Genomic DNA, 27279 nt, shown 5'->3' on the forward strand with positions numbered 1-27279 from the left:
TGTTTCTTTTGTAAAGAACTTGCAGTTTGCTCAGCCTGCAGTATAAATTAAAGGGAGCTAAGCTAAGTTTGAGGTGGCATGGTTGGTTTGTATTGCAAGAGCCAATTAATAGCTGATCTTTATTATCAGCCTGTAGTTGAGCATTTATCAGCTTACCTCCACGTGAGCTGTTATCAAATCTCAAGTTTATCCAACATTCACTATTTAACTTTTGCATTCAGTGTAGGGTCTTTGTAAACCCAGCAAGTCTTCTTTATTTTTCAGTACAGACACTCAGACTTTTTTTTAACTAAAATTCACTTTTTTAAACAAAAGTAGATATTTTAAAATAAGATTTTCTGTGGAAATGAACAAGAAACTATCCCCTCAACAAGACTGGAAGCTCCATGAGTGCAGGGACCTCATCTGTCTTCTTTACCACTGTATACAGTGTCTGGTGCAGATTACACACTCAATAACTATCTGGTGAATAAATGGATTTGTGAGGTTAGTAATTTTATCTTTGACATTTTAGACTTAATCATCTAAATTCTATTTAAATACAATCACATTTCATAATTTAAAGAATATAAATTTTTAAAGGATATAAGAATTAAAGATTATTGATATCTGACAATGTTTAAGTGATATTGTACCCCTAGGTGCCAAGATGCCTATCTACTGACCAAAACAGCAGCAATGGAGTATGGTATAAGGAGTACTAGTTTTGGAAAAAGAATAACATGGGCTGAAACCCCTACATCCCACACTTATTAGTAAGAATCCAAGTTTAATCAAATTATTATGTTTGCTTATGAACACTTTCATTTATTAGAAGACTTCTTATCCAGTATCACTGGGACTTGTGGTCAGTTAACTTTTAAAATATATTAAAAGCATTAAAAATGAAGCATGCAAATAAAAAATTTGAAACATCTTTGGTGACTGTTACTTTGGTGGCCTTCCATGAACCTGGCCTCCCAGTATTCACATCTTTGTATAATCACATCCTCTTAATGTGGGATGACCCTGTGATCTGCTTTAACCAATGGAACAAAAAGTGACTCGGGGCCAGTTCCCGGCCAAAGCCTTAAGAAGGCTACCCTGTATCCAGGGGAAGCTAGCCACCAGGAAAGAAATCCAACTACCCTGAAACTGCCATGGTCTTCAAAGCCTAACTAACTAGCCAGGTGGAAAGGAGTGAAGGAGGACCTAGGTAGGTCAAAGTCTGGTTGAGCTCCACCCCAGTTGAGGGCCAGTGCCAACTTGCTAGCCGGTGAGTAAGGCTATTTTGGACCTTCCAGCTGTCCCTGAGCCCAAGCCAACACCATGAGAAGCAGAAGAACCACTCAACACCATCACAGATAATAAATGGTCTTTATTTTAAGCCATTAAGTTTTGGTATCGTTTGTTACATTACAATAGATAATTGACACACATATGAAAGTTAAACATTTTATTTTTACTTTAACCTCTGAATAAGTTTTAATCTGTCAATACTTTGATGAGGCCACCACCTTGTCTTTCAGTGTGTGCAGTCCCTGAAAAAGTCGAGTCAACTTTGTCACATGTACCACAGCCAACGTGCAGCACCTGCCATCTCCACTATTTCTTTAAGATGGAACAAGAATTTAAAGACTTCTGCGGAGCAATTTTTCTGGATGTTTATGATTTTTCTCCCTATACTTTAACAATTCTCTCCAATCCCTAATTTGATGGCAATTTTCTTTTTGTGACCTGTCTTGAGACCTTCCAAAGCATTTCAAATTAGTTTACACAGAAACTACAATTCTCTTTTGCATTCATGTTTCATATATTTTGTGTAACAATTCACTAAATTATGCAATTACAATTAAAACATACAACAGACCTAAAAAGATTTAGGGACAAACCAGGAACTCTTGATAAGCATATAGGTCAACTGGGAACAGAAAATCACAGGTATTCTAGAGAGGATCCTATCAGCCCTAAGCATTCATGATGCTGTGAGCACAGACAACATTTTTTATAGAAGAAATGGATAGGTTAAAGTCGGAAAAAGTTAGGTAGGTGAGTGGATAAGACCTGCCTGGCTTAGATCTTCTAGAAGTCTTTTGTTTCATTCATAGATTTATACAAGATATACTTTATCAGTCTTGAAGTAAGCAGAACAAAAGAGAACACAAAGACATAAAACATATATATGAAGAAAAATTACCCCATATGGATAAACTTTACTCATCATTAGAAATAAAAACAATTATAAATTGTTTAAAAAATATTTTCAGATAAAGGCTTTCAGAAAGTAAACTCATAAAATTATATAAACAAATACAACAAAATGCTTTAAAGACTTCATATCATTATCCTTCACTTCTGGTTAACCAGAAGACTATCCAAAAAGAAGTAGAACAAAAAAAGAGAAAGGTTTTAGGCACTTAAATACATGTGAGACATGCTACAGATGAAAGACAAATGGGATTATTTCTGCTATTTCTGCAGTTTCGCTGCAAACAGTTGAGTACTTAAACATAAGAACTTCTGATCATGTTCCCCGCCTCTGGAAGTGGGGAAACAGCTGAGCTAGGGAAGGGACTGCTTGGTTTGAAATCATAAGGACCATTTCCACAAATAAAACCAAGAATGTGATTTTTAAAAAGGGGAACAAAGAAAAGACATTTTCAAGTGTGCTTTCTTATTTCTGCCAGTTCTAACACCTCTAAAAATGTGTGGGTATACCTATATCTTTATCCAAAGTTTTGCAAATCAATACTAGATCGTATGGGTATGGATTAGCAAGCAGACAACCAAAGGGAATAAAAACTCTTCTTGGGTACACCTGGTTGTATGGCAGTAGTGCTGCTGGGGACACTTCTTTCGATACAAGAAGTGAAAATAAGCACCATTCAGTCTCACTGTGGATGCAATTTACAGTGAAATGCCAACCAAAAAAGTATTTAAAGAAAAGCAACATAAAAGTGATGATTCATTCAAAGGTTGCTTTAGGCTTAAGTAAAGAGAACTCTGAGACTAAAGCACGGAAATTTGAAAAAATGAAAATCTGTGTCAAATCTGGGAGCAAAAACAAAGGGGCTTACACTATGCCAAGTGCACACAAAACATTTAAGAATTTAAAGAGAAGTAAGACAAATGTTTAAAACTTTAAAGACAGCAAAAAAGAATTATGATCTCTCTCTACCTACTCTTTCTTACAAGTGAGAACATTTCTAAAAATCTCCTTATTCTAATTCAAACTTATATGTGGAAAAAGTATTTTATATCATGAATTACCTTCCATGTCATTCTTAGAAATCAAGTACCTGAAGAGCCACTTTCTGCAGGAAAACAAATGAGCTGTCTGAATCTGAACTGAAGTTATTAAACAGTTAACTATAAATATGCCCTACGACATACAAATACACTCAAAAGATGAACTCCAACTGTTGAGGGAATAAACCAAGGAAGCAGCATATGACACTTTCTCCCAGAGTTTTCAGTGAAGAAAAATGGAAAGAAAAGTAGGGAAAACAGTAAGGACAGTCTGGACATTAAATCTCTCACCTCTGCTTTGACGTTAGCATGCAAAGAGCTCATTTACCTGGAGACCAGATCTTGGTTTCCAACACCGTGCTCCAACAAAAGAACCAGAACTTTTTGGAATGGCTGACTCCAGGACTGGGGCAAGGAAGACGTAAAATGACTCTGGGGCATCTTGTAAGTGCAACAAGTGAGGAAATGTATATAAAAAAAAAAAAACCAAAAAGCCAATGGGAGCATGTTAAAAGGACACAGGAGGAACTGAGAGAGCTGTCACTGGGCAAAGGTAGAACAATCTGAGCAACAAAATAAATGACAAAGTGCTGGATTATAATAATGAATTCATGAGTCCATACTGATATGAATAATTACTATATAAATGAACAGGAGAAAAAACAAATCCATACAGAAAAAATTCAAATATTTATATAGCCAAGTGACCATGGTTAACATCCTCAGTGTTAAGTCATGTTGAGAGCAGGTGCCCTGTTATGGTGAGAAGGGCACTTCACCTCTTTGGTCATCCTCCCAAAACCCATAACTCCAGTCAAACCATGAAAAAAACACCAGCCAAACCCAAATTGAAGAAAAGTGCATAGAACACCCGACTGGCACCACTTAAAGCTGTTAAAGTCATCAAAAAAAAGTCTGAAAAACCGTAACAGCCAAGAGGAAGCTAAGAAGGCATGATGAACAAATATAATGTGCTGTCCTCGATGGGATCTGGGAACAGGGTAAAAAACATTAGGAAACATTAATGAAATTGGAATAAAGTACAGAGCTTAGTTGTGACAAAAGTACACAGTACCATAAGATTTAACAAGAGGAGAAACTGGGCACAGGATACATGGAAATTCTTTGTGCTTTCTGCAACTATTCTAAAATTAAAAGTTTATTCAGAAATTAATTAAGAATGCTAAATGGACACCTATTCCATGACAATGCTGAAGAAATTTGGTGTTACTATACAGGTACAAAAGACTAAGAGCCAGGACTAAATGAAAATGTAACATTAATTATAAAACTAAAGCCATTCTTTGTCAACATAGCCAATGATTGTGGTTATAAAAGAATTTTTAAATGGCAGGTGAGGAAATCCTACAAATGGTAGGTGAGCAACTTCTAAAACTGGGATATGCATCAGATTTCTATTTATGTTTTTCATGAGCTATATAACTTGTTACACAGTAATAAACAATTTTCATTATAACAGTGTAACTACCACCTTAGGCACTGAGGCACTGAATACTGACCATCTGCCAGGCCCTGTGCTAAACAACCTACATAATCTCATTTAATCCTTGACAGAGCCTATGGCCCCATTTTGGGAAAGGATACTTTGCCCAGATGGCCCATTCTTGTTGATTATGAGAATTCTCATGCTCTCATTAACAGATGCCTATCGCATGCCAGGTACCCAGACACTCTACCAGCGCATGCCGCTTAGTCTTCCCAACGCTCCTGCAAGAACTATCACAGCCCCTAAATTGCAGAAAAGGAAAAACAGCTGCAAAGGTAACTTGTCTGCTCTGGACAGGAAGTGTCTGGGCAGAACTGGAGTTCTGGACCCTCCCACCCTTAGCCCACGCCTCACTCCTAGGTCACTGTGATGTCTGCCCTCTCCCAAAGGCAGGCACAGAGGACTACTTCCCCCATGGAATGAGGTCCCTACCTGCTGGAGAAAAAGAAGAAGTGTGAGGGACAGTTCAGGGACCAAGTTCCCTGCCCAGCTCTGGGGCTCCCACCTTGGGTGAAGCCTTTTGGCCACTCTAAGTCTACATTTCCTCACCTGTTGCTCTCAGTAAGACACTCGGGCCTGTGGGGGGCACAGAGTGGCTACAACTGGAATGAGGAAAAAAAAAAAGTGAGAATTTTGTTTGGCCTACTCATTTCTGCATATCAAACAAAAGGTACAACTCGACTCTCTCTCCTTCAGGGAGCTACCTACCTCCCCTACCAAGCACAGCGATACCCTGTCTTCCCTGCAACACCCGTTTACCACTCCTCTAACAGAGCGCACTCATTAGATCAGGCTGCTGCTTCCAGTTCATGTACATCTGTGTGTGCTGATGTCGGAAAAGAGCATAAAGCTACCCACCAGAGGGACAGAAAAACAGGCTTTTTAAATCAGAGACAAGTTATTTGGAATTAACAACAATTAACTGAGACTGGACTTTTGTGTAAGAGGTGAGACAGAAGATGACATAAAATTTTTAAATGTAAGTTATTTCATTCACCTTTGGTTTTTTGTTTATTTAGTTATTTATTTACAGTTGAAAACACACATTGGCTGTTTCATACTTCACTGTGTGTGCCTTTGTGTCAACTACACACTAGATCATTCAGCCCACAGTGGCCCCATTGGACAAGAGCTGTGCTAGGGGTTGAGGGAAACACATGGCTGAACAAGAGGATCACCACTCCTGCCTCCTGAAGCTTTCAATCTACAGAAAGAACGAGAAATCCAGCACACAAGCACATACACAAGCCTTTAAAGTGTACTTCTTCATTATGCTGTGAAGGAAGATTACAAAACTGACAGGAACTAGCCTTAGACAATCGGTAGGATGATTACAAAAAAGACACCTTCAAAGAAGGTGCACTGAAATGGAAACTCAAAAGCTCTGAAGGCACAGACCAGAAGGAGGAGGGGGAAAGTGGCTGAGACAGAAGAGCCCACAGCTTATGTGAGAGACGAAAAGGCCACAATGCCCCAGAGCGGGGGGCAGAGAGCAGGAGCACCCACAGGGCAGGCATGGTCTGACGCCACAAGCCCTGCATCCCAGGGCAGAGACAGAGCGGCAAGGGCAGTAAGCAGGGGAGGGGCAGGAGGGCACCTAGCTTTCTCTTCTAAGGATTTCCCACATCACCTTACACGATCAGACAGGCATAAAGATACATACAATTTTGACTTTGTCACACACAAGGCTTCTCAGCTATTCATTCTTAAAGTCAACCTAAAGATCTATTCTGTCTCTACTATTCCAACAAGCAAGAACAATTCACCTGCCAGGAGCCAACAGAGGGGAAAAAAAGAATGGTTCACTTAAGAGGAACAATGCCTCTAGGAATTATGAAATCCTTAAAAATGGCAGGGTAACATCTAAGAAACAGACACTATTCAACATCAAAGATGTAATTAAAGACACACACACAGTCTGTCTCATGAAAAGTATAACTTTTTTCTAATTAAAAGCAATGTAAACTGGGGGAAATTTTAAATAAATCTAAAAAAATTTAGGGGAAAAAGCTCCTATTTTTAATTTTATACTTTTCTTCACTGAGGAGAACATAATTGGTAACTGTGGTTGCATACATAAGGCTAATGTGAAATTTACGGGAAACTTGGGGCCTGAAGTCCTGTGTATTCCAAATATAAATACCACTTACGGTTTCAGAAAATAAATGTCTCACAGTATATAATTAAATGTAACACGCACAAAATATAGGGAATAAAAAAAATGAAGTACAAAACTGTATTACTTTCTATCTCAATCATGGGGATTATGAGGCCCCTAAAACTGAATGTAAATTTTAATCATGTGCATTTTTGGAGTCAAGAGTCCATAGTTTTATCAGATTCTCAAATGTAGTCTTATTCCAAAAAGGTTAAGGCGCACTGCCCTAGACAATATCTACCACATATTTAGCAGGATTATCCTTTCAAAATATCCCATCTTAACATATACTAGACAGACAGTCAAAGGATAAAGGTATTAGATGCATAACTAACTCAAATCAATACTCAAGCTACAAGGATGCTTCCACACTAGGCAAGAAAAATCTCCCTCCTGACCACATACACCGGCTTTGCACAAAACTGACTTAAATCACATAAATGTCAAGAAGTTAACCAAATAAGACAGCAGTTTTCAATCTTTTGTGACACTCTGTTGTTTTATGTTTGGAATGACACTGTCCTCCATACTCCCTGTAAAAGTGGTTAATTAAAATAAACTAACATTTAATTTAACAACAGTTAATTCAAGGATGAATAGAAAGATCCTTAAATGGGTCATAACCAGGGCTACAACTAAATACAATAAAGGCAAAGCCTTTGCGGGAAAAAAATTTAAGCAAACATGGAACACAATGGTTTGGTGAATGAGAGAAAAAGGAGAATGTTTCATGTAATACAATAATAGAGATGTGAAAGAGAAGAAAAAATATTACAAGAATAAAGTTATTTCTAAGACTGACATACGAGGGTAGAAACCATGGAAGAACAAGAGTTTAAGTAGCGATTTTTCAGCAATGATGGGGCTCACTGAACAGTTTGAATCTACAGGCTTATATTGTTTATTAAGTGTGAAATATTTACAGCCATTATTTCTTACAATATTTTTTTCAGGTCCCCCCTTGCCCTCCTCTTTCGGGAACTCCAAGTACAGATACGCCGAGTGCCTGATTTTATCCCATGTCACTGATGTTCTGCAAATTTTTTCTCATCTGTATAGTCTCTGTACTGTATTTTGCACAGTTTCTATTGCTATGTCCACAAATTCAAAAAATTTTTCTAGTATCTATTCTGTTGATTATCCCATTTGGTGTATCTGTCATTTCAGATTTCGTATTTTTCATCTTCAGAAGTTCCATTTGGGTTTTTTAAATATCCTTTAATTTTTGCCAATGTTCAAGTTCTCCTTTAAATACTTAAACATAATTCAATAATAAAAAGACAAATAACCCAATTAAAAATGGAGAAAGGATCTGAGTAGACATTTCTCCAAATAAGATATACAAGTATCTAACTGAAAGATGCTCGCCACCACGAGGAAAATGCAAATCAAAACCACAGGCCAGTACTTTACACCCATTAGGATGGTTAATCAGAAAGTCAGATAATAACAAGCACGTGTAAGGATGTGAAAAGATCAGAACTCTCATACACTGCTGGTGGGAATGTCAAGTGGTGCAGTCACGTTGGAAAATATATGATCCAGCATATCAGACTCCTAGGTGCACATGTGAGAAAAATGAAAACACATGTCCACACAAACACTTGCATAAACACCTGAATGTTTATAGCAGCATTACTCATAACAGCCCAAAGGTAGAAACAACCCAATGTCTTATCATGTGAGGAATGGATAAGCAAAATATAGCACCTGCATCTAATGGAGTATTATTCAGTCAAATAAAGGAATGAAGGACTAATACATGGTACAAGGTAGATGAAACTTGTAAACATTATGCTAAGTGAAAGAAGTCAATCATAAAAGACCACATATTATATGATTCAATTTATATTAAATGTTCAGAATAGGCAAATATACAGAGAGAGAAAGTAGATTAATGGTTGCTTTAAGCCTGGGAGGGATGGGGGTTGTGAGGTGGCAAGAGCTAAAGGCTAGAGGGTTTCTTTCTGAGGCGATTAGGATGTTCTAAAATTGACCTGGTGATGACTGCACGAATCTTGAGCACACTACAACAGCTGATCTGGGCACAGTAAATGGGTGAATTGTATGATATATGAATTACATCTCAATAAAGCTACTTTCTTTCCACCCCTACCCATCTTCCTTTTTTTTTTTTTCTTTTTTTTTTTTGAAGCAGTTACCTCAGATATGAACTAGGGACCTCTTGGTTTGCAGAAAGCTATTTTTAAAAAATAAAAAGTAAAGGCAAGCAAGATTCCTCCTCCTGTAGTTCTCTTACTCTCCAAGTAAATTCCAGTCTCAGTTAGAGGACTTTCTGATAGCCTAGAGATGGAACACTTAATTCAACTATACATACTGTTAAGGTCAGTACAAGCTTTTAGCACCATAATACAAAAAAACAAAGAGCTATCTCATCTGTTCATTTCTTTAAGAAATTGTGAACAGCAACAAATCTGGGAAACTATACGGTACAGATCTCTACATAACCAAATTAACTCATTTTAATCATCTATTATTCAAATTCTAAAAAAATTAATTTGAAAAAGCACTAGCAAACAAGCAGAATTTGAAAGGAAGGCAATCCTATTTCTAAAACAAGGGGAAATAGGGATCTAATGACAGGTTCTACATCAACTCTCCTTCAAACAGCATTTCCAAGAGGGAAGCTCTAGGAGGCAGGGGTACAGCGCAGCGGTAGAGCACGTGCTTAGCATGTACAAGGTCCTAGGTTCATCCCCAGCGCCTCCATTAAGGGAAAAATTTTTTAAAAAAGGAGAGCTCTTACCAGGTAAGATGTGGTACACACCCAGTGATGGAAAAAGGAGTAGAAATCTTACATAAGGATCCTAAAAGAAAGGACATTCCTCTGTCTTTTATTAGCTCACTAATTCTCAGAAAATGAGAACATATAGAGAATACAAAGGAAGAGGTGCCAATGACCAGTAAAACTGCTAAAAGTCTTATCAGCGATAATTCATTGAATTAACTCTTATTCATTCCATCAACAGATACTCAGCCAGTATCCACTATATGTATGGCTATTAGAAAAAGATTTACAGTGATGTAAAAATACATAAAATCTATATTATAAATTATGATATTTTTCCAGGAAATACCACAGAAAATGGTATTTATGGCATTTTTCCAGAAAATGAGTCTGAAATTATTTTTCCTTTATTTCATGTGTCTGACTTCCTAGATCTAAAGAAATGTAAGAAAATTTAAAAGAAAAGATTTAACTATGTGAACATTTAAAACTTCAATATGTAAAAAGATAATAACTAAGTCATAAAACTGGAGAAAAGACAATGTCCTTAATTTATAAAAGATTCATCAAAATGGCAAGAAAAACCCTAGGATACCAACAGGAAAATAAGCAAAAACTACAAAAGATAATTCACAAAATAAATTCAAATTGCAATAAAACATGAAAATAATTCCACCTGTGCTAGAAACCAGACACTCAAGTTTAAACAAGACAACCCTTTCTGGACTATTAAGCTAGCACAGACTTCTAACACTCAAAGCTAAGAAGCTGGTGAGGTAAGCACTATTTGTGGCCTGAACATCTGTATGATCTTTTCAGAAGAAAATGTTTAGCAATAGATATTGAAACTCTTAAATGTGTTCAAACTCCTTTTAAATTCCACATTCAGGAAAGGATTTTACATGAGCAGAAGAGCGGACAGAGTGGTCTATCAACAGGTTCACTGCAGTGCTGTCCCGAGCAGTGAGACACCGGTGGTAGCTCGAATGGCTTATGGTATAGCTGTAAAATGGAATATGATAGGGACATTTTTGTTTGTTTGTTTGGGGGGAGGTATTAGGTTTTTTTATTTGTTTATTTATTTACTTATTTATTAATGGAGGTAGTGGGGACTGAACCCAGGACTTTGTGCATGCTAAGCACACACTCTACCACTGAGCTATACTCTCCCCCTAATAGGGCCATTTTTAAATGACCTTTTAATATTTTTACTAACATGACTAATGCTCACAATATGTTCAGATAATATATCATGCCCACCTCAGCCTAAAGGTAACTCTTCCCACCCCTGTATAATTTACTTGACAATGAATCATTCTTGTGATATCTCTTATTGCTATAATAAACTATTTTTTAAATCATTCACCACATCCTTCCACATTTATGCCTAAGGAGACAGTATATAAAATAGAGGACCACAGACTCTAAAGGATGAATGAGTCCTACTCCAGGTATTCTGAACTAACACATCATTTAAAGACTGGAAATGCACACTTACTTTACAAGTTCACTGTAATCATTACATAAAACATGTTATACTACTAGAACGATGGCACACAGGGAGATGATAGATGTAAATTTATTACCATTTCTGCACCAGAGCATGAATTATGAAGTTTCCATTTACCTTATCTCTTCTCCTTAACCAGATTATAAACTCCTTAAAGACATGGCATGTCTTATATTATGTCTACATATAATAAAAGTATTATCTGCCTGGGGGGCTGTGAGAATATTTATAAGACAAGTGCCATCTGAAATGACTACAGTAGAAAAAAGAGGAAAGAGCAGTTGATATACAGGAAACTCAATCTACCAGAAGGCAGGAAGCTGAGAAAGAAGATGCTACATTCAGGAACTAGGAAGATGCTCAATGAGGATGGCGAGTCTAAGAGGCAAGGGTTTCCGCAGGACTATCTGGCCTGGAACTCAAGCTTAAAGGAGTCTCAAATCTAGCTTCTGGTGAGGAGCAAATCTGCATAGGGATGCAATGAAGGGTCTCTTCACAAAGTGACTTTAATTGAAATTCAGGGCCTCCCTAATTCTTTCTCTGAGGATCAGGACATCTTTAACTCAAAAAAGCTCCCTGGACGTAATCAAGGCTCTTAGAGGACCTGGTCATTAAGCAGAGCCCAAGTCTGCTTTACCCACCACTGGAGCCCCGTGACTTTGGTCTAGCACTGCCTGACACGGGGCAGGCCCTTGGGACGTGAGTGAGTCTACAAGGGAAATAAACAAATGGTGCAGGAGGCTTAATGAGGAAGATGGGATGAGGTATTGTGCTCTCACTGCTAGTCAGTACAGCTAAGGCTGAGTTTTTCACTCACACAGTCAGGCTAATGACTCTTCCTTTTCAGTAATTACTCCTCAATACACATGTACTCCTTTTGGTTTTCTGTTAAATAACACCTAGATATTTAAAGAGCCCAATAAAACTCAGGAGGTATCTTTATAAAGTATCATCTCAGTTCTGGGGTTGAAGCTTCATGGCAAACGTTTATGATGTTTCCGGAAGTGTTTTTCCCCAATTTACTTCTAACTTACTACTTTTTCAGATAAGTGAGTGTAATCAAACAATTTCTAAATTATTTATTTTAGTTCAAGACACGATATCCAAAACTGTGTGATGAGGGAGGGAAGAGGACTGAAAACCAATGCAGAGCTGCCACCATTTTCTTCGCCAAGTACAGAGGTTGAAAACACACAAAAACCACTGCCAGTATCATCTACAAAAATATACAATTTAACCCTGGAAAGTTAGTTTAACTCTATAGAAAAAAATCACCATACTGTCATTTTATCAATTTACTGCAGGCTGATAACTTCAGTGCCTGGCTGGAAACCTCTTACTAAAGAAGTCGATTTGATTTATGCTGTCAGAGAAACTTTCCTTAAAAGCATTTTACTTTAAACTCTTCCTAAGACTCTCCTTTCACGAGCCCATCAGGACAATGAGTGTTACTGAGTGTGGAAGCGGGTCTCCTCCTTCTCTGCACCCCGCCTTCTGCTGCTGGCTCTCACCTCGTCCTCTCCTCTCCCCAGCAGTGTTCTCTTCATTCCCCCGTGCTCCCCACCAGCACTTCCAGGATCACACACCGACCAACTCTCTAAGCAGAGGACCAGAGTGTTCGAGTTTTCATTCTGGTGGCTGCCTTAAGATATTCTAAAGATCATCCGCGCCAAACACCCCGAGGAATAAGAGGCAAAAAAAGTACAACCAAAGGCTACCGGCTCTCAGTCTTCAATAAACCCTAACTCAAAAGTTCCAGAGTGGTGAATTCAAAGTCGCTTAAAATACTTTCTATCAGGCACCTCCATGTGACAAGGTAAGTTCTTTTGTAAACTTTCCAAATAATTAAACTGATAGTGTTTGAGTATTTAACAAGGGTTAATGACAGCAAATACATTTGTGACGTATCACAAATCACAAAAGTGATCTAACCCTAGGCTTAACAGGACTGTCCAGCTTATTCGCTCTCCTTAAAATAAGGAGAAGGTGATCACAGTTACTGTAGATAGGCTAAGGAAATTAAATAAAAGCCGTTTTCATTCATTAAAAGTGAATTTTCAAAGGCTGCCTATTTGGGAAAAAAATACATACTGTTTTAAACTAATAAATCTAAAACTTTTAAAGCATATTATAGAGATAATTTCTAATTAAATGATACATATTACTTGAGACTATTCATTATGCAACTACTTTAAGAAATATTTTTAAAATACGTCATAACAAACCAAAAAATATCATAAGGATACCGTCCAATGAGAGTCTAATACAGCCACATATAAATGTAATCATTCAATTTACCAAACATCCTAGGCATCTAATGTGGCAGACCCACTACTAGGCAGTTCAGGGATAAAAAGACATCTAAAATGATATTCACTACCCTCAAGTAGTTCACAGTCAAGAGAAGAAGAAAGATGCATGAACAATTTTTAAAATATAAGTAACTAATTGGCATAAGACAGCATTCAACCTCACAAGTAATCAAAACACTGGCAAAACGTAAAAACTACCATTGTAGTGGCAAGAATAAACTCATATATTCCTCATGAAAACTGGCACAGATTTTCTGATGAGCAATTGGCAATATAAATGAAAGAGTTTTAAAACTATACATACTCCAAAAGATGGAAGCACCCAAGTGTTCACAGATGGAAGAATGGACAAACAAAATGTGATATGTACATACAACGGAATATCATTCAGCCTTAAAAAGGGAATTCTGCCACGAGCTACAGCACATATGAAGCTTGAGGGCATTATGCTAAGTGACAGAAAATGAAAGAAGTCTGTCACAAAAATACTGTATGATTCCACTTACATGAGGTACCTAAAATAGGCAGATTCATAGTGATCAGAAAGCCATTCAAATGGGGGTTATCAGGGGCTGAGGGAGAGAGAAGAGTTGTTACTGAAAGGGGCAGAGTCTCTGTTTTACAAGATAAAGAGTTCTGGAGACTTGCCTCACAGCAGTGTGAATGAATGTACTTAAACACTATGAACTGAACACTTAAAAGTGGTAACAACTGTTAATTAAAAAAAAAAAACCTGGGTGAATAAAATATACTGTAATACATTTACACAATAAAATACTTTATGGAATAAGATAAGAATAAAAGAGCCACTATCACCAAAACAACACTGTGAATCTCACAAACATCACACTGCATAAAAGATATAAAACATCCATAAGTGTCAGGGCAGCGAGCAGAGGCGGGTGGTGACCCCTGTGTGGGGGAAAAGGGGTTTCTATGCTGCTGCTCACTCCCTCTTCCTTCACATCGGCGATTGTTACCAGAGTACACTCACTTTTACATAATCAATCATGCAACACATTCCATACAGATATAAATGTCTGTGTTACCTTATACAACAATAAATACCACACAAAAATTTAAAATTAAAAAAAACCTGAGGGAACCTACCAGGTCCCACCTAATTGAACAACTGGCCTCTCTTTCTCTTTCTTCTTTGTATTATCAAATTCTGTCAAAAGCCTATCCAGTTGCCTCTGTTACATATAGTTCAATATGTAAAATTCTGTACCTTTTTTTAAGTAATAGACTATAACTAAAATATATGTATGCATACTACTTGATATCACAATTACATTCCCAGGATCTTATTCTAATAAAACATCTTGGATATACCTAAAGACTGAGCTAAAAAGAATGCTCATAACGTTCTTATTTGTAACAGCAAAAGAAATGGAAACACCCTAAAAGTCCAACAAAGGACTGGTTAGATTAATTAAGATCACAGCTTCCTGGAATAGAAACATCAGAACACACTCAATGGGAGTCGGGAGGCAGCTGCTGCACAACAGAGGTGCCCCTGGCAGAGTGAGATTTCGCCAAACACTACGTAATAAAAGTCACTGCAGCCCACTTTCCTTCTCCCCTACCCCACTTCTACCATTCCGTCTCCCTTTCACTCTTTGTGAACTTACCAGGATTCTATGGAGGATGCCAGCAGCTTCCTTCATAAATATACACCACCACATATATCACGTTAGGTTTAAAAACACCAAGACTCAAGGCTTTCCCATATTTCACTGATCTGAAAACATATCTTTTTTCCCTATGTTAACATCTCTGATATTGCCCTGCTTCCTACAACTGATACAAAAAGCACTGTGTGATAGTTTAATTGCAGCATGCTGTCCTTAGTGATATGTAAAATTATAGTGCATCTTACAACCAATGGCATCTTATATTTGATGAAATACTACTCTTTGAAAAAATCAACTTCAAGAAGTTAAATGAGTGTTAAGACAGCTAGAAATGAAGTCTATTCAAGAGCAAAAGTACCAAAATAAGTATGAACTAAAACAATTTTTTAAAAAAGGAAGAAAATTTTATTTACAGATTTTCAGAGCTTATAGGATTATGTCCAGATATTTACAATTAAATAAACTACCTCAAACTATCTAATACAAATTAAGACACTCAATGTTTATTAAAAAACACAATGAGTTGGGCACTTACACACATCACTTGTGACAACTGTTGAATTTTACCTGAACCCTGAGTCCCAGAAGAGAGCAGTAAGAAATCCCCCCACCCTTTGTGTTCCAAGAAATGGCTAACCTAAAAGGCCACCACGCCCCCGCATATTGTGAGATAACACCTGCCTCCACCTTTGTCCGCATATCCCATGTTTCTCCCTCTTCTGAGACATTCTCCATCAATGAACATACTGCATGAGCCTGAATATTATGTCCTTGATTATTTAAGAGCACAAAAACGTCTCATTTACAAAAGGTTCTTTATAATCATGCTACTTCCTATGTTTACTTTTAAAAATCTTTACTGTCACTTGGTTAAATATATAGCCAAGTATTGTTTCTTAGTAAACGACGATCCTATCTGTGTTCAAATCTCCTGCCAACTTTTAATATTTTGCCTTCCCAAAATCATATCCTAAATGGTATCTCTTACAACTAAACTGTCTTTGAGATTTCCCAGAGGGCCCTTAGAAAATCACAAAGGATTTGTTCTTTCACCTTGTAAAAGAAGAGGTGCTAGAAATAATTAGGTTTATTTGATGTGTTACTATTGATGAATTATCAAATCAGAAGCAATGCTTAGCCTTCCCTCGGTTAAATTTGTATGGGTCAGATATTATAAATATTTCAGAAACGTTTTGCTATGATGGGATTCTAGAGAACTGCCAATGCCCTCACTGTCCATGGCACGCTTATTTATCAGAGTGCCAGAGCTGCTCTGCTGAACAGGAGGCAACTGCACAGAGTTCTCAGGCATAATTCAGTCATGTATTTTATGTGTTCAGTTGCTCACAACTTCTTTAATTTGAATCTAGGATCTTCTAGGCCAGTGGTTCTCAACTGAAACTTCACATCACTTACCTATGAATTTTTATTATTATACACAATAATAGGACCTATTCTAGACACAGAATCCCTTTATTTGATATTCTTGATATATTCTCAGTATATTCTAACTATATATTTGATATATTCTTGGTATATATCAGAACTATTATATATCTGAAGATCTTTTTTTCTCTATAAAGATTACATGTTTTCCATTTTCATAAATTAGATACAATATCTATTTTCTTGACAACAGAGTTAATCATTATGTTTATAAATATTTTGTCTAAAAATGTTTTGGATTGACTTCTAGACTGTTTTTTATGTCACAGAAACAACCAAGTTTTCTTATCAATTGCCTTAATCTTATAATCAATCTTCAATGGATCTTTCACTTTTGAAAGTTACCAGTCATAAATTAACCAGAGCCACTTTAAGTTTTCCATCACTACAGACAGGCTTTGTTTTTCTCTGCTGCTTCCCTGAAAGCACCTGCCTTCAGCTGCAGGCCAGGTTGCCTGTCTTCAACAAAAATGGGCCATCTCAGGGCCCAGGGAAAAAGACTCTTCCAGGTACTTTCAGATACTGGTTTCTGATGCTATGTTTAAACAACTCTGAAATCATGCCAGTGGACTGAGTTGGGATTTACACAATTCTAGTCAAGAAGATGGATTTCCAAGACTGCTGACCAAACATGGAGTGGAATTAAGACTTACATAGGACTGAAGGAACTGATGAAGGACAACTATGGGTTTTGTTTGGAATACTGCTACTGTGTTATGTTTTATTTCCTGGAAAAAATAAAACTCTTCTATCTTAAGCTATTTAAAAGTCATAATAATTAGACTATTCTCTTGTAAATGAAATTGTCAAGAGCATTTTTTTTCACACTGGTATGAATAAAACTTAGTACCTTTCTAGAAAGAAATGCGGCAACATGTCCCAAGAGACTTAAAACTCTGAATATTTTATGGCCTGAACTGAAATAATGTAAAATACTGAAAAACTTACATACAGATTTTTACCAAGTCATTAATTATAAGTGGAAACATATATATTATAAAGTAATTCAAGAACAATTAAATTACAGTGTACTCAGAAAGGAATATTGTTTGTCACTAAATATGTTTACATCATGGGATAATGCTCATGATATGGCAGTTTCTAAAGATAAACTATATTGGGGGGATATGTATATATATATCACACACACACATATACAAAGCCCAAGGAAAGAAACATACCAAAATGTTAATGGTAACTATTTTTAGACTCTAGGATTATGACTGGCTATTTTCTTCTGTATACTTTTCAGGTTTTTCAGATTTTTCCACAATTGACATGTTGCTTTTATAATCAGAGAGATTTCTAACCGATTTAGTTGTATTAACCAAATAAATTTCATTCACTTTTCTAAGGCTGCAACTAGATCAACTTGAAAGGTATTACTCTTAAACATAATGTACATTTTAAAAAGTGAACAGTATTAATCTAATTTGTAAAGACATGTCAAGTTAAACTAACAACAAAAAAGAAGTTTCAGAGAAGAACGACTGAGCTATGCCTACTGACCTAAAGGAGTCATTCAGTCTGTAGGGTTACACTTCCGATTCAGTAGCACGATTTGTAACCCTCGAGCCAGAATTCCAAACATGTTCAGGAATAATATACAAAATAAATCACAATTGAAGCAAAAGAGGGAATTTGGAAAAGCCAGGTCCCAAAATCCTCTTTCCTCCTTCTATGAATTGAAGCAAAAGAGGGAATTTGGAAAAGCCAGGTCCCAAAATCCTCTTTCCTCCTTCTATGAATTCAACAGACACAGGAAAAACAAATGTTTCTTGAATTAAGATCACTGCAGCTACTTTAAAATATATCTAGCCTCAAAGCATATTTGATGCTTTCTTACGAAAATTATGATGGACTTCCCCCTTTTCACTTTAAATGAAAAAAGAAAAAGAAAAGAGAAATATAATGATAGCTAATGATTAATGAACACCTCATATAAAAAGCTATTATCCCATTTAATCTTAGTAGCAACCTAGGAAGTAGGTACTATTATTATTTGTTTTTCAAATGAGGAAACTGAATCTGAGAGACGTTAAATAACTTCCCCCAAATCATAGGCTAGTAATCAAAAAGTAAGAGTCAGAGCTTGTCTGTCTAGTACCAAAACCTTTGTGGTCTCACCAATATATTCACTGCCTCCTCCATTCAACAAGTATCTACTGAGAGCCTTCCAATCATTAGACACTGTGCCAGGAACTGGGACCTAAAAGTAAGCCAAACAACCACATCCCTGCCTTCCTGGACTCTGATGTCTACTGAAGGCAAGACACAGTAAACAAACACACAGATCATCACAATGGTGACGTGTGAGTGGATGGTCGAAAACCACAGGGACTAGAAGACTTATAACAGGGGGACTTGATCCAATCCCTGGTGAAGGGGTACAGGTCAAAGGATGGCTGACCCTCAAGTAAGCTTAAGAGAAGACCAGGAGCAGGAGGAAGCATTAACAGGATAAAGAAGGAGGGCAAAAGATAGCACCCCAGGTCATCCTTTTCTTAAAAATATACTTCACAGCGGGGAAAACTGCTGCGCGCACACACACACACACACACACACACACACAGCAGGGGAGAATGGGTCCCTTTTTTTCTTTTCTTAAGGACTGCTCTATTGGAAAAAAATTTTAAATATATGTCAGTGTTTCAGAGAAAAATGAACAAATTATCTAAAGTACTCATATATTCTAATCCCAATTTTACTCTAAAATTAATATTAAATTTTAAACTCATCTTTATAACTCTTGTGTTTAAGGACAGGCAATCAAGAGAACAACCTTGAGAGACAAGGATAAGATGCATTCTCATTCCTGCCTTTGGGAAACACGCTGTTTTTAAGGAAGAAACGTTCAGAGCCTGGTATCGCCTAGCTTCTTCAAGATGCCTCCTCATCACTTCGTGGATACGTAGTATGCTTGTTCTCCTGACTCAGTCTCAAGGGACAAAGTACAATAGCATATTTTTTTAACTTTGGTAGAGCCGTGTTTTTCAAAGTGAGGGTCACAACTTACTTGCGGGTAATAAAATCAATTTAATGGGTCACAATGAACAATATTTTGTAATAGAAGAGCACAGAACAAGAATTATCAGAGTGTATCATATATTACAAGGTCAAACACTGCTTCATAAATTTTTATTTCAGTTATACAGGATCCGCAGTGTTGTAAAATAAACTTGTTACCATGGGTCACAATCACAGCCAGAATTTAAATGTCACCACCACAGGACCGAAATCACAGTCTTACTGCCTACTTGATCTAAAGACTGAGCGCAGAAAAGATTAACTAAAAATCTCTAAAAAGGTTTGAGCACTGGCTCTTTAATCTGTGAACTTGAATAGTTTCACAGGAAAAAAGTTGTGTACAATGAGTTTGGGGGAGATTTCAAGGTTGATGGGGTTTTTTGCATTTTTTTCTCCTGAAGACGAGTCTTTCATCACTGCTCCATCCTGTAAAGCCCCATTTATCCAGAAAACATCCTCCTCCACAGTTGGTATGAGGGCCTGAGCCGGCGCTGGGCTGGGCAGGGCGGCAGCTGAAGACCCTCACAGGAGCACAGTGTGACCAGAAGGGAAAGGGAGGCAAGAACCTGGAGACCTGGGTCCTTGGCTGTTACCTTGAGGAAGCTGCAGCCTCTGCAGGCTGGTCTTCTCACCTCTAAAATTAAGGGCATGGCCCAGATGGTCTCCGAGCTCCCTCCAGCTCTAACCTCCTATAAGTCTCTAAGCAAAGGCTGGAAGCTGGACTCAGTGAGTATTAAGAGTCCCACCACCCACAGGACTTGGCATTAGGAAGTGCTTAACTCCTGATGTGCCTAAGAACTAAATACCTAAATATTCAAAACATTAATTCTAAGTGGGGAGGGTATAGCTCAAGCGGTAGAGCACATGCTTAGCATGCATGAGGTCCTGGGTTCAATCCCCAGTACCTCCTCTAAAAATAAATAAATAAGCCTGATTACCTCCCCCAACAACAACAACAACAAAAAACACTAACTCTAAAAGTCTTGTGAGAAAACCAAGTTACACCTACACTTTTATGCCTCGCATAAAAAGACTTTAGAATTTTTAATGGTACAATTAAAATAATGCATGTATTAAGTCTTCTACCAAAATATTTCCACTGAAAGACTAAAAAGGTTGACAATTTCTATTAATTTTACATCTCTAAACTAGCTGTCCTCTGACAAGCCCTGTACAGAACACTCTACAGTTCAGCAGTATCCTCAAATAGCCTGCTCACATGCAAAAAAAAGCTCCACTGAAAACATCAAATCTGATCAGCTTTAAAGCTTAGTATCCACTGTTTTACACAGAAGGCTTATTTCTTCTGAAATTATGCTGAAATGAAATCCACTTATGAAATGCTTTTGATAGAATGCCTAATACATTCTGAATAGCTTTCCCTGCTACTCTATAAACATTTGGCATCCATATGATCCAAATTTTATGATATGAGCCAAGTATCATGACTAATACTTCTACTGATGTCTGCAAAATATGACAAATGAATGTTCTTACAGGTTAAAAACAAATTTTCATTTGCCTATGCCGTTAGTGAATAGACATCTAAAAGCAACTTGCACTCTGTTACACTAGTGTGAGGTCTGTGGGAAATACAAGAACATACCTACCACACCTACTTTCCAGAGAAATGTTCTTTTTAAAATACAGCGGTTTCAACCATGCCTTTTAAAAAGGGGAAACATCTTAACAAAACAGACATGTTGAGAATACAGTTATACATCTAAATAATAGTTCTAGGAACACCAAGACCACTGCAGGGCAGGGTCTTTGTCACTGCTGATGCTGCCTCTCAACTACAAACTCCGCTATCCAGGATGAACTAAATAATTAAAGAAAACCAACTGGATATAGTCAGCTCAGATAGGTCATATATACTAAAAATAAACTTTAAAACAGAAAATTTAAGTTAATTTAAAATCTGGCAACAACGTTCTCTTTATATAATATATAGAATCATCTATTTCAATTTTACTAACAATTCAAAGTAAAGAGACAAATTTATAAACGTACAAGAATTTGGCCACTCTAGCTTTTTACTGTAAAATAAAAACATGTAACTTTCATTATAAAAAATGGTAGGAAAAAAGCAGTAATATATCCTTTCAGTCTTTTTTTCTAGACACATATACACTGTTTTAATGTGATCACACTAAGTACAAGGATTTTAAGAAGCCCAACTCAGATTACTAATAGTTTAAGCAAAAAGAATTTATTAATTCACATATTGAATCAAGAGAAAAATGGGGGTGAATGTAGCATAAAAGGAAAACTAGCCAAAGACCTCTTTCGGCCTCTCTGCTTTTCTCAGGGGGTCAACGTCACTGTCTGAAACCAAACCACTGCTCTATGAGATGGTGACTATACACTTCAGGGAGCTAGCTCTAGGCTCAGGACTCCACAGTACACATTTCGGTTACCAAAAAGAGCTTTTCTGTCCCCCAGCTCCGACTGAAAAATCCTAGGAGAGAACTCCAATGGCCGGCTGGCACCAAGTGTCCACCCCTAGAGCCGGAGTGTGTAAGAGGGCCGCTCCAATATGTACCTCGGAGCTAGAGCCGCGAGGGGGTGGCCCTGAGGACAGGGAAGACAGAGGCAGGCCAGTCACAGCTGGGGAGAAACACACACAAGCTGAGCAGCTATCTCAAGTCTCAGCCACCACCTTCTGCAAATGCTGTTTGAGAATCTGGCCTTTTCGCTAAACACGGTGGGACGTACATATACATCAGAAGTACTTAGGAATCTTGTTAAAAGTAGTCAGGTCCCACTTACCTGAGGACTTATTCAGAAGGACTTATATCATGAGCACTTTCCCATGCCACTGAATATTCCTTAAAACATTGTTTTTAAGAGCTGCACAGAATTTTCATGTGGGTCTGAGTTTTTAAAATTTAATTTTATGCCTTAAATCCAGAAAAACCACATACCATTATGATCTTTTTTGAACACAATACTCATAAGAGTCAACAAGCATTTTATGAAAGCACCACCACTGACATCCCTGCCACACCTTTTTCGGAAATGAAGCCAAAGGGTTCCTTGTGGGGAGGGGTGCGGGGGGGGGGGATTACGGGGAGGGTGGGGACAGTCAGGTGATCCTCTGAGATGCAGCATTAGTGAAAACCTACCACTGATGGTCTTTTTTTAAATAAATGTCTTTTAGGGACAAGGATACAATATACCTCAAAGTAAAGCAGGAAAAGCAAGGCCTGTCATAATCTAATTAAAGTAAGACTGAAGATTAAAAACAAACCCGACCAACTGAGGGAAGTTAGTGACGACAGAAGAAAAAGCAGCCTGTGTGAAGTTTGGGGAAATGAGAACCTGAGAGTGACTCTGTCACAAGTCTCAGCCTAGGGCAGGCGGTACGCCTGGTGGGGATGCCAGCCAACCTGGTCTGTTCACATTAGTCACTAAGATCATTCAACTAACTTCCCTGGAGGATATCACGCTTACCAATCTCTTAATTATACTTCACAGGCAAGAGAATACACGGGCCCACCAGGTACAACGCTGAGGAGGCGCTGGAGCCCAGGACCTGGACCCTGCTTCCCTTATCCCACCCAGGGAATGCCGGCTTGTTAAGACCCACAGCAGTCACTGGCCAAACTCGCTTTTCTGACATCTCTTCCACTTTCCCTTTAAAGAAATTATTTCCAACAGCCTACTGACTGGCAGCAGCAAAGTGTCTTTACAAAGAATACATACCACCTGGTCAAATGAGAAGGCTGAGACAACAGAATGCTATGAGTAAAAACGACAATCATTGAGGAATGAGGAATTATTAAGTAAGAGGAAGTTAGTAAGGCAAATGTATCCACTAAGCAATCAAGACCTTATATCCCCATATTTCAGCAGAGCTCAGAACAAGACCTACAAGACACCAAGAGAACACATGTGAAGGAAGTAGAAGCAACTTCTAACAACATGACAATTAGAGGGAACCGCAAAGCCCTTCCTGCGAGACAAGCTGTCCCCATTTCAGAACATGAAGGGGATTCTGCCATCACTGCAGCCTTTGTGACTGCTGGTGGCCACTGCTTCTCTGCCTAAAGGCACCGCTGCCAACGGTCTCTCCCTTGTAAGGGTCTCAAGCTGCACCCATCACTGAGGCTGCCAGGAGAGCCAGCAGCTGCACCATGAGGTAGATTTCGCTAGGGAGAATACATAGGTGACATTCAATGTCAAGACTGAAACAAGTACACTCCAAGGGGACATTCAAGGTGAGAGAGAGATCAAATAACCTCGGAGGGATAGGATATTCAAGTAATATTTCAGTATGAAACCCATTTTTTCAAATGAATTTATAAGAACCGCATTATACAAAGGAAATAATAAAGTCACTGGTTAAAAATAGTTATTTTTAAGTTCATGTCACATGTACTTTACAAGGTCAATAAATGAGAACAATGAGGCTATTTTTAACATACACATTTTAAATGAAAGCTTACAGTAGACAGGAACAGTCTCATGTCAGCCTCAATATCCAAGATCTGTGTTTTTTTAAGTGCAGATTCAAGATATCACAAAAGTAAATTGCTACAAATTAGTTTTAATTGCTCTCCTTATAATCTCAGGATCCTCCTACAAATGACCCAAAAGCTTGGAAAAAAAATTACAAGGAATGCTTATTTCTAAGTTTAATCACTAACAATTGCTACTCTTATCATGAATTATTTATCAAAAATAAAGACAAGTATCCATGACTGACTAACAAGCAGTAAAACTCTAAGAGCACTATCACCTCGCAACCTGTTTTGTGTTCCTCGGTCATTGCATAACTCTCACGTCAGCACGCACTGAGCAGATGTGCTGGGCTGGCACCTGCCGCAGTGGCGCACTGGCCAACATGTGCAGGCCTGCTCTCTACAAAAGATCTGTGCCCTAGAACAGCCTTCCTAATCAATGACACACTGACCTGAAGTACATGAACAAAGATGGCAGACAAAGCTTTATTCTGGTCTGTCCCCCAAACCAGTTAACCCAGTAGCACAAGTCACATCATTGGTCTCTAATGTGTTAAACTGTGGCAACTAGCAAATTTTGAACATGCATGTTGAGCTTCTTTAAAATGGTTAAAAACATAAATAAAAGAAATTCAAATAAGCAATTGCAGAATCCCTGAAGTATCTGTTACTAATGATCTACAGTAAGTTGGTCAGAGGTCAGCTCTGTATGTTGAAGAAGTGGTGGTGACAATGAGGACGTCTAAAAGAGATAACAACAGCTTTATCAGATAGTACTTCACAGATTTGCTATTGTAAAATTAACTGCAATGTTGCTGAGAAAAATATTACTAAGATCTTCTTGTTCCGAACACTGCTGTTCACTTAAAGTTGGATGAAGCCCATTATCCTGATCCATTTCTACTATAACAAAGACAGAAACCTGGCTGAAAAATCAACATTTCTTTTTATCATTGGAGCAAGTCATTTTTACAGCACATTTTTACTTCTCTCTGCTCTCTTTACTTTTACCTAAGAATGTTCACATCCATTTTTTTCACCAAAGTATAGTTATACAGGATTATAACTTCTGATCTGCCCATCTATATAATGAAATCACATCTCTTCTTCACAGTGGTTAAGGATGGTATGCACAGTCTGACATGAGTGCACCACTGGCTGTGAAATCTTGGACAAAACACTTAACTTTGTCCCTCCGTTTCCTCACCTGAAAAAGAGACACAGTAATTGGACATACCTCCTAAGGTTGTTGGTCAAGATTAAATGGGTTAACAAGCAAAGGAAATGGCACATTTTAAGCATTTAGTAAGTGTTCGCCATTATTTTTAAAGAAAAACTTCAAGGAGTCAAAATGCTCGAAGAATGGACCTACTCACAAATTTATATAATAAACTTTGGTAAAAGTTCTAAACATGTTAGATGTATTCAAAAAGAACAGAACGAATTCTCAGTACACCATGTACCATTATTTAGAGAAGCTGTTCCTTCAAAGCTCACAAGAGTATCTCAGAAATATCTCAGAATTAAGGAAAACGAAGATCGACTTTATTCTCCGCTTATAAAAACAAAACAGACCTATTTGGACCCACTAGGTCATAACAGGGAAGAACGTGGTTCCTGTATTCAGTTCTAACTACAGCTACAGACTTTGTTTAAAATTTCTTTAAGCAGGAAAAAGAAAGAGGACACTTAACTGCCTTATTCCTGGAACTACAGAGCAAGACAGATGCACGAGGAGATGTGAAAGTATTTTCACTATAGGGGACAGGGGGCAGCAGTTTGCAAGTTCACACTGGGATGCAAAGGACAGGGGATAAGAGGGCATTTGAACGCACAAACATAGGCATATAAGAGGAGAGAAATTTAGTTATGGCTTCATCTCCCAACCAAAAAAAAAGACATAAAAGTTAATCAATAGTCTCTAAGTAACAAAATGCAACAAATGCTTTGGGTACCAAAGTTTCATCTAAAAGTTTCCCGCGGTAGCAAAGTTTTACACAAATCAATCCTTTACTCTGTGTGCACGTGTGAGCAACAATCTGCACAATTACTACTGAAGGCCGGTAAAGGGCCTTCAGAAAGAGAAACCATCCTCCCTCCTGTTTGCAGAGCCTAAGTGCAGTTTCTCCCAGGAGAGACAGCAGGCACTCCCGGGGGCGGGAAGAGGGGGACTAAAAGGAGGACAGGAGGAGAACGAAGGGGAAACAGCTAGTGTGTATCTGCTTCACCAGAGTCTACTCCTTTACTCAAACAGGGGCGAAGGAGAGGTAGCATTTTCCCTTAGTAACGATGGGCGCAATTTCAGCGCGGCCCCCGTTCGGAAGCCGCGGCGGAGGAGGGGGTCCCAGTTCCCGCAGGACCCGGGTGCCCCCACCGCTCCCGCCCCGCCGCGTTCCGGGCGCGCAGAGAAGCTGCAGGGAGGGCCAGCAGGCTGCGCGCCAGGGCAGGGGTCCCTGGGCAGACCGGGCCGCCGTGCCCTCCATCCACGGCTGCACCCCGCCCCTCCGGCCCTGGAGCCTGGATGCTCCCGCACCTGGCGGGAAACAGAGGCCACCCACGCCCCCTCGGGCCCCCAACCGAGCTCGGGCCGGGGCGAGACCCGCTTTCTGCGCCGGGCCCGCTGCGGCAGCCCCACTCACCTCGCCGCGCGGCAGCGCTCGGGCTCGGACTCGGGCTCGGGTTCTGGCAGCGGGGGCGGCGGCGGCGGTGGCGGCGGCTCCTCCATGGCGGCGGCGGGGCTGACGGCGAAGGCGGGCGGGGGGACCAGCTCGGCGGCGGCGGCGGCTTCTCTCATCCGTGCACGGAGCCCCGCATCGCCGCGGCGGGCAGTAAGCTGCAGCCTGGCGCGGGGGACCGGAGCCCCGAAGTGCGGGAGTGACTCGGCTCCGCCTCCGCCTCTGCCTCTAGCCCGCCGCAGGAGCCGCTCGCGCCGCGGCCATCTTGGAAACGGCGACCGGCCAGCGCCGGGCTACGGCGGGCGGCGAGGGACAAGCCTCCGAGGGCGGCGGCGGGCGCGGGAGCGGACGCGCGGGGAGGGCCCGGGATGGGAGGGGTGGAGGCGCCGGCGACCCAGGCGCCGCAGAGGGAGCAAGTCCGGGTAGCGGCGCTCTGCCCCGGGGGCCGGGGCCTCGCGGCCGCCGTGTGGCTTCGCTCGCGGGGAACGTGCGGTGAGCTGTGCGTGTCTGTGCTCCCAGGTGGTCAGCGGTGGGCGTGCACGGAGGACCCCGGGGAGGGCAGCG

At 39.2% G+C, this 27279-nt stretch overlaps 1 protein-coding gene across 5 annotated transcripts in view; it reads right to left on the reverse strand.

The window, feature by feature from the left end:
* The window catches only part of MAP3K4 (mitogen-activated protein kinase kinase kinase 4), a 103522-nt gene extending 76539 nt beyond the window's left edge, over window positions 1-26983 (reverse strand). For 3 of the 5 annotated variants that reach the window (XM_064486500.1, XM_064486499.1, XM_064486502.1), the window contains exon 1: window positions 3557-3684. In XM_064486500.1, coding sequence (XP_064342570.1) covers window positions 3557-3669 — 113 coding nt within the window. In that variant the 5' untranslated portion in view covers window positions 3670-3684. The other 2 variants (XM_031456649.2, XM_064486501.1) reach the window with 2 other exon arrangements.
* Between the last annotated feature and the right edge of the window lie 296 nt (window positions 26984-27279).

The sequence above is a fragment of the Camelus dromedarius genome, chromosome 6 (assembly GCF_036321535.1).
Source record: "Camelus dromedarius isolate mCamDro1 chromosome 6, mCamDro1.pat, whole genome shotgun sequence".
In the NCBI taxonomy this organism is placed as follows: domain Eukaryota; kingdom Metazoa; phylum Chordata; class Mammalia; order Artiodactyla; family Camelidae; genus Camelus; species Camelus dromedarius.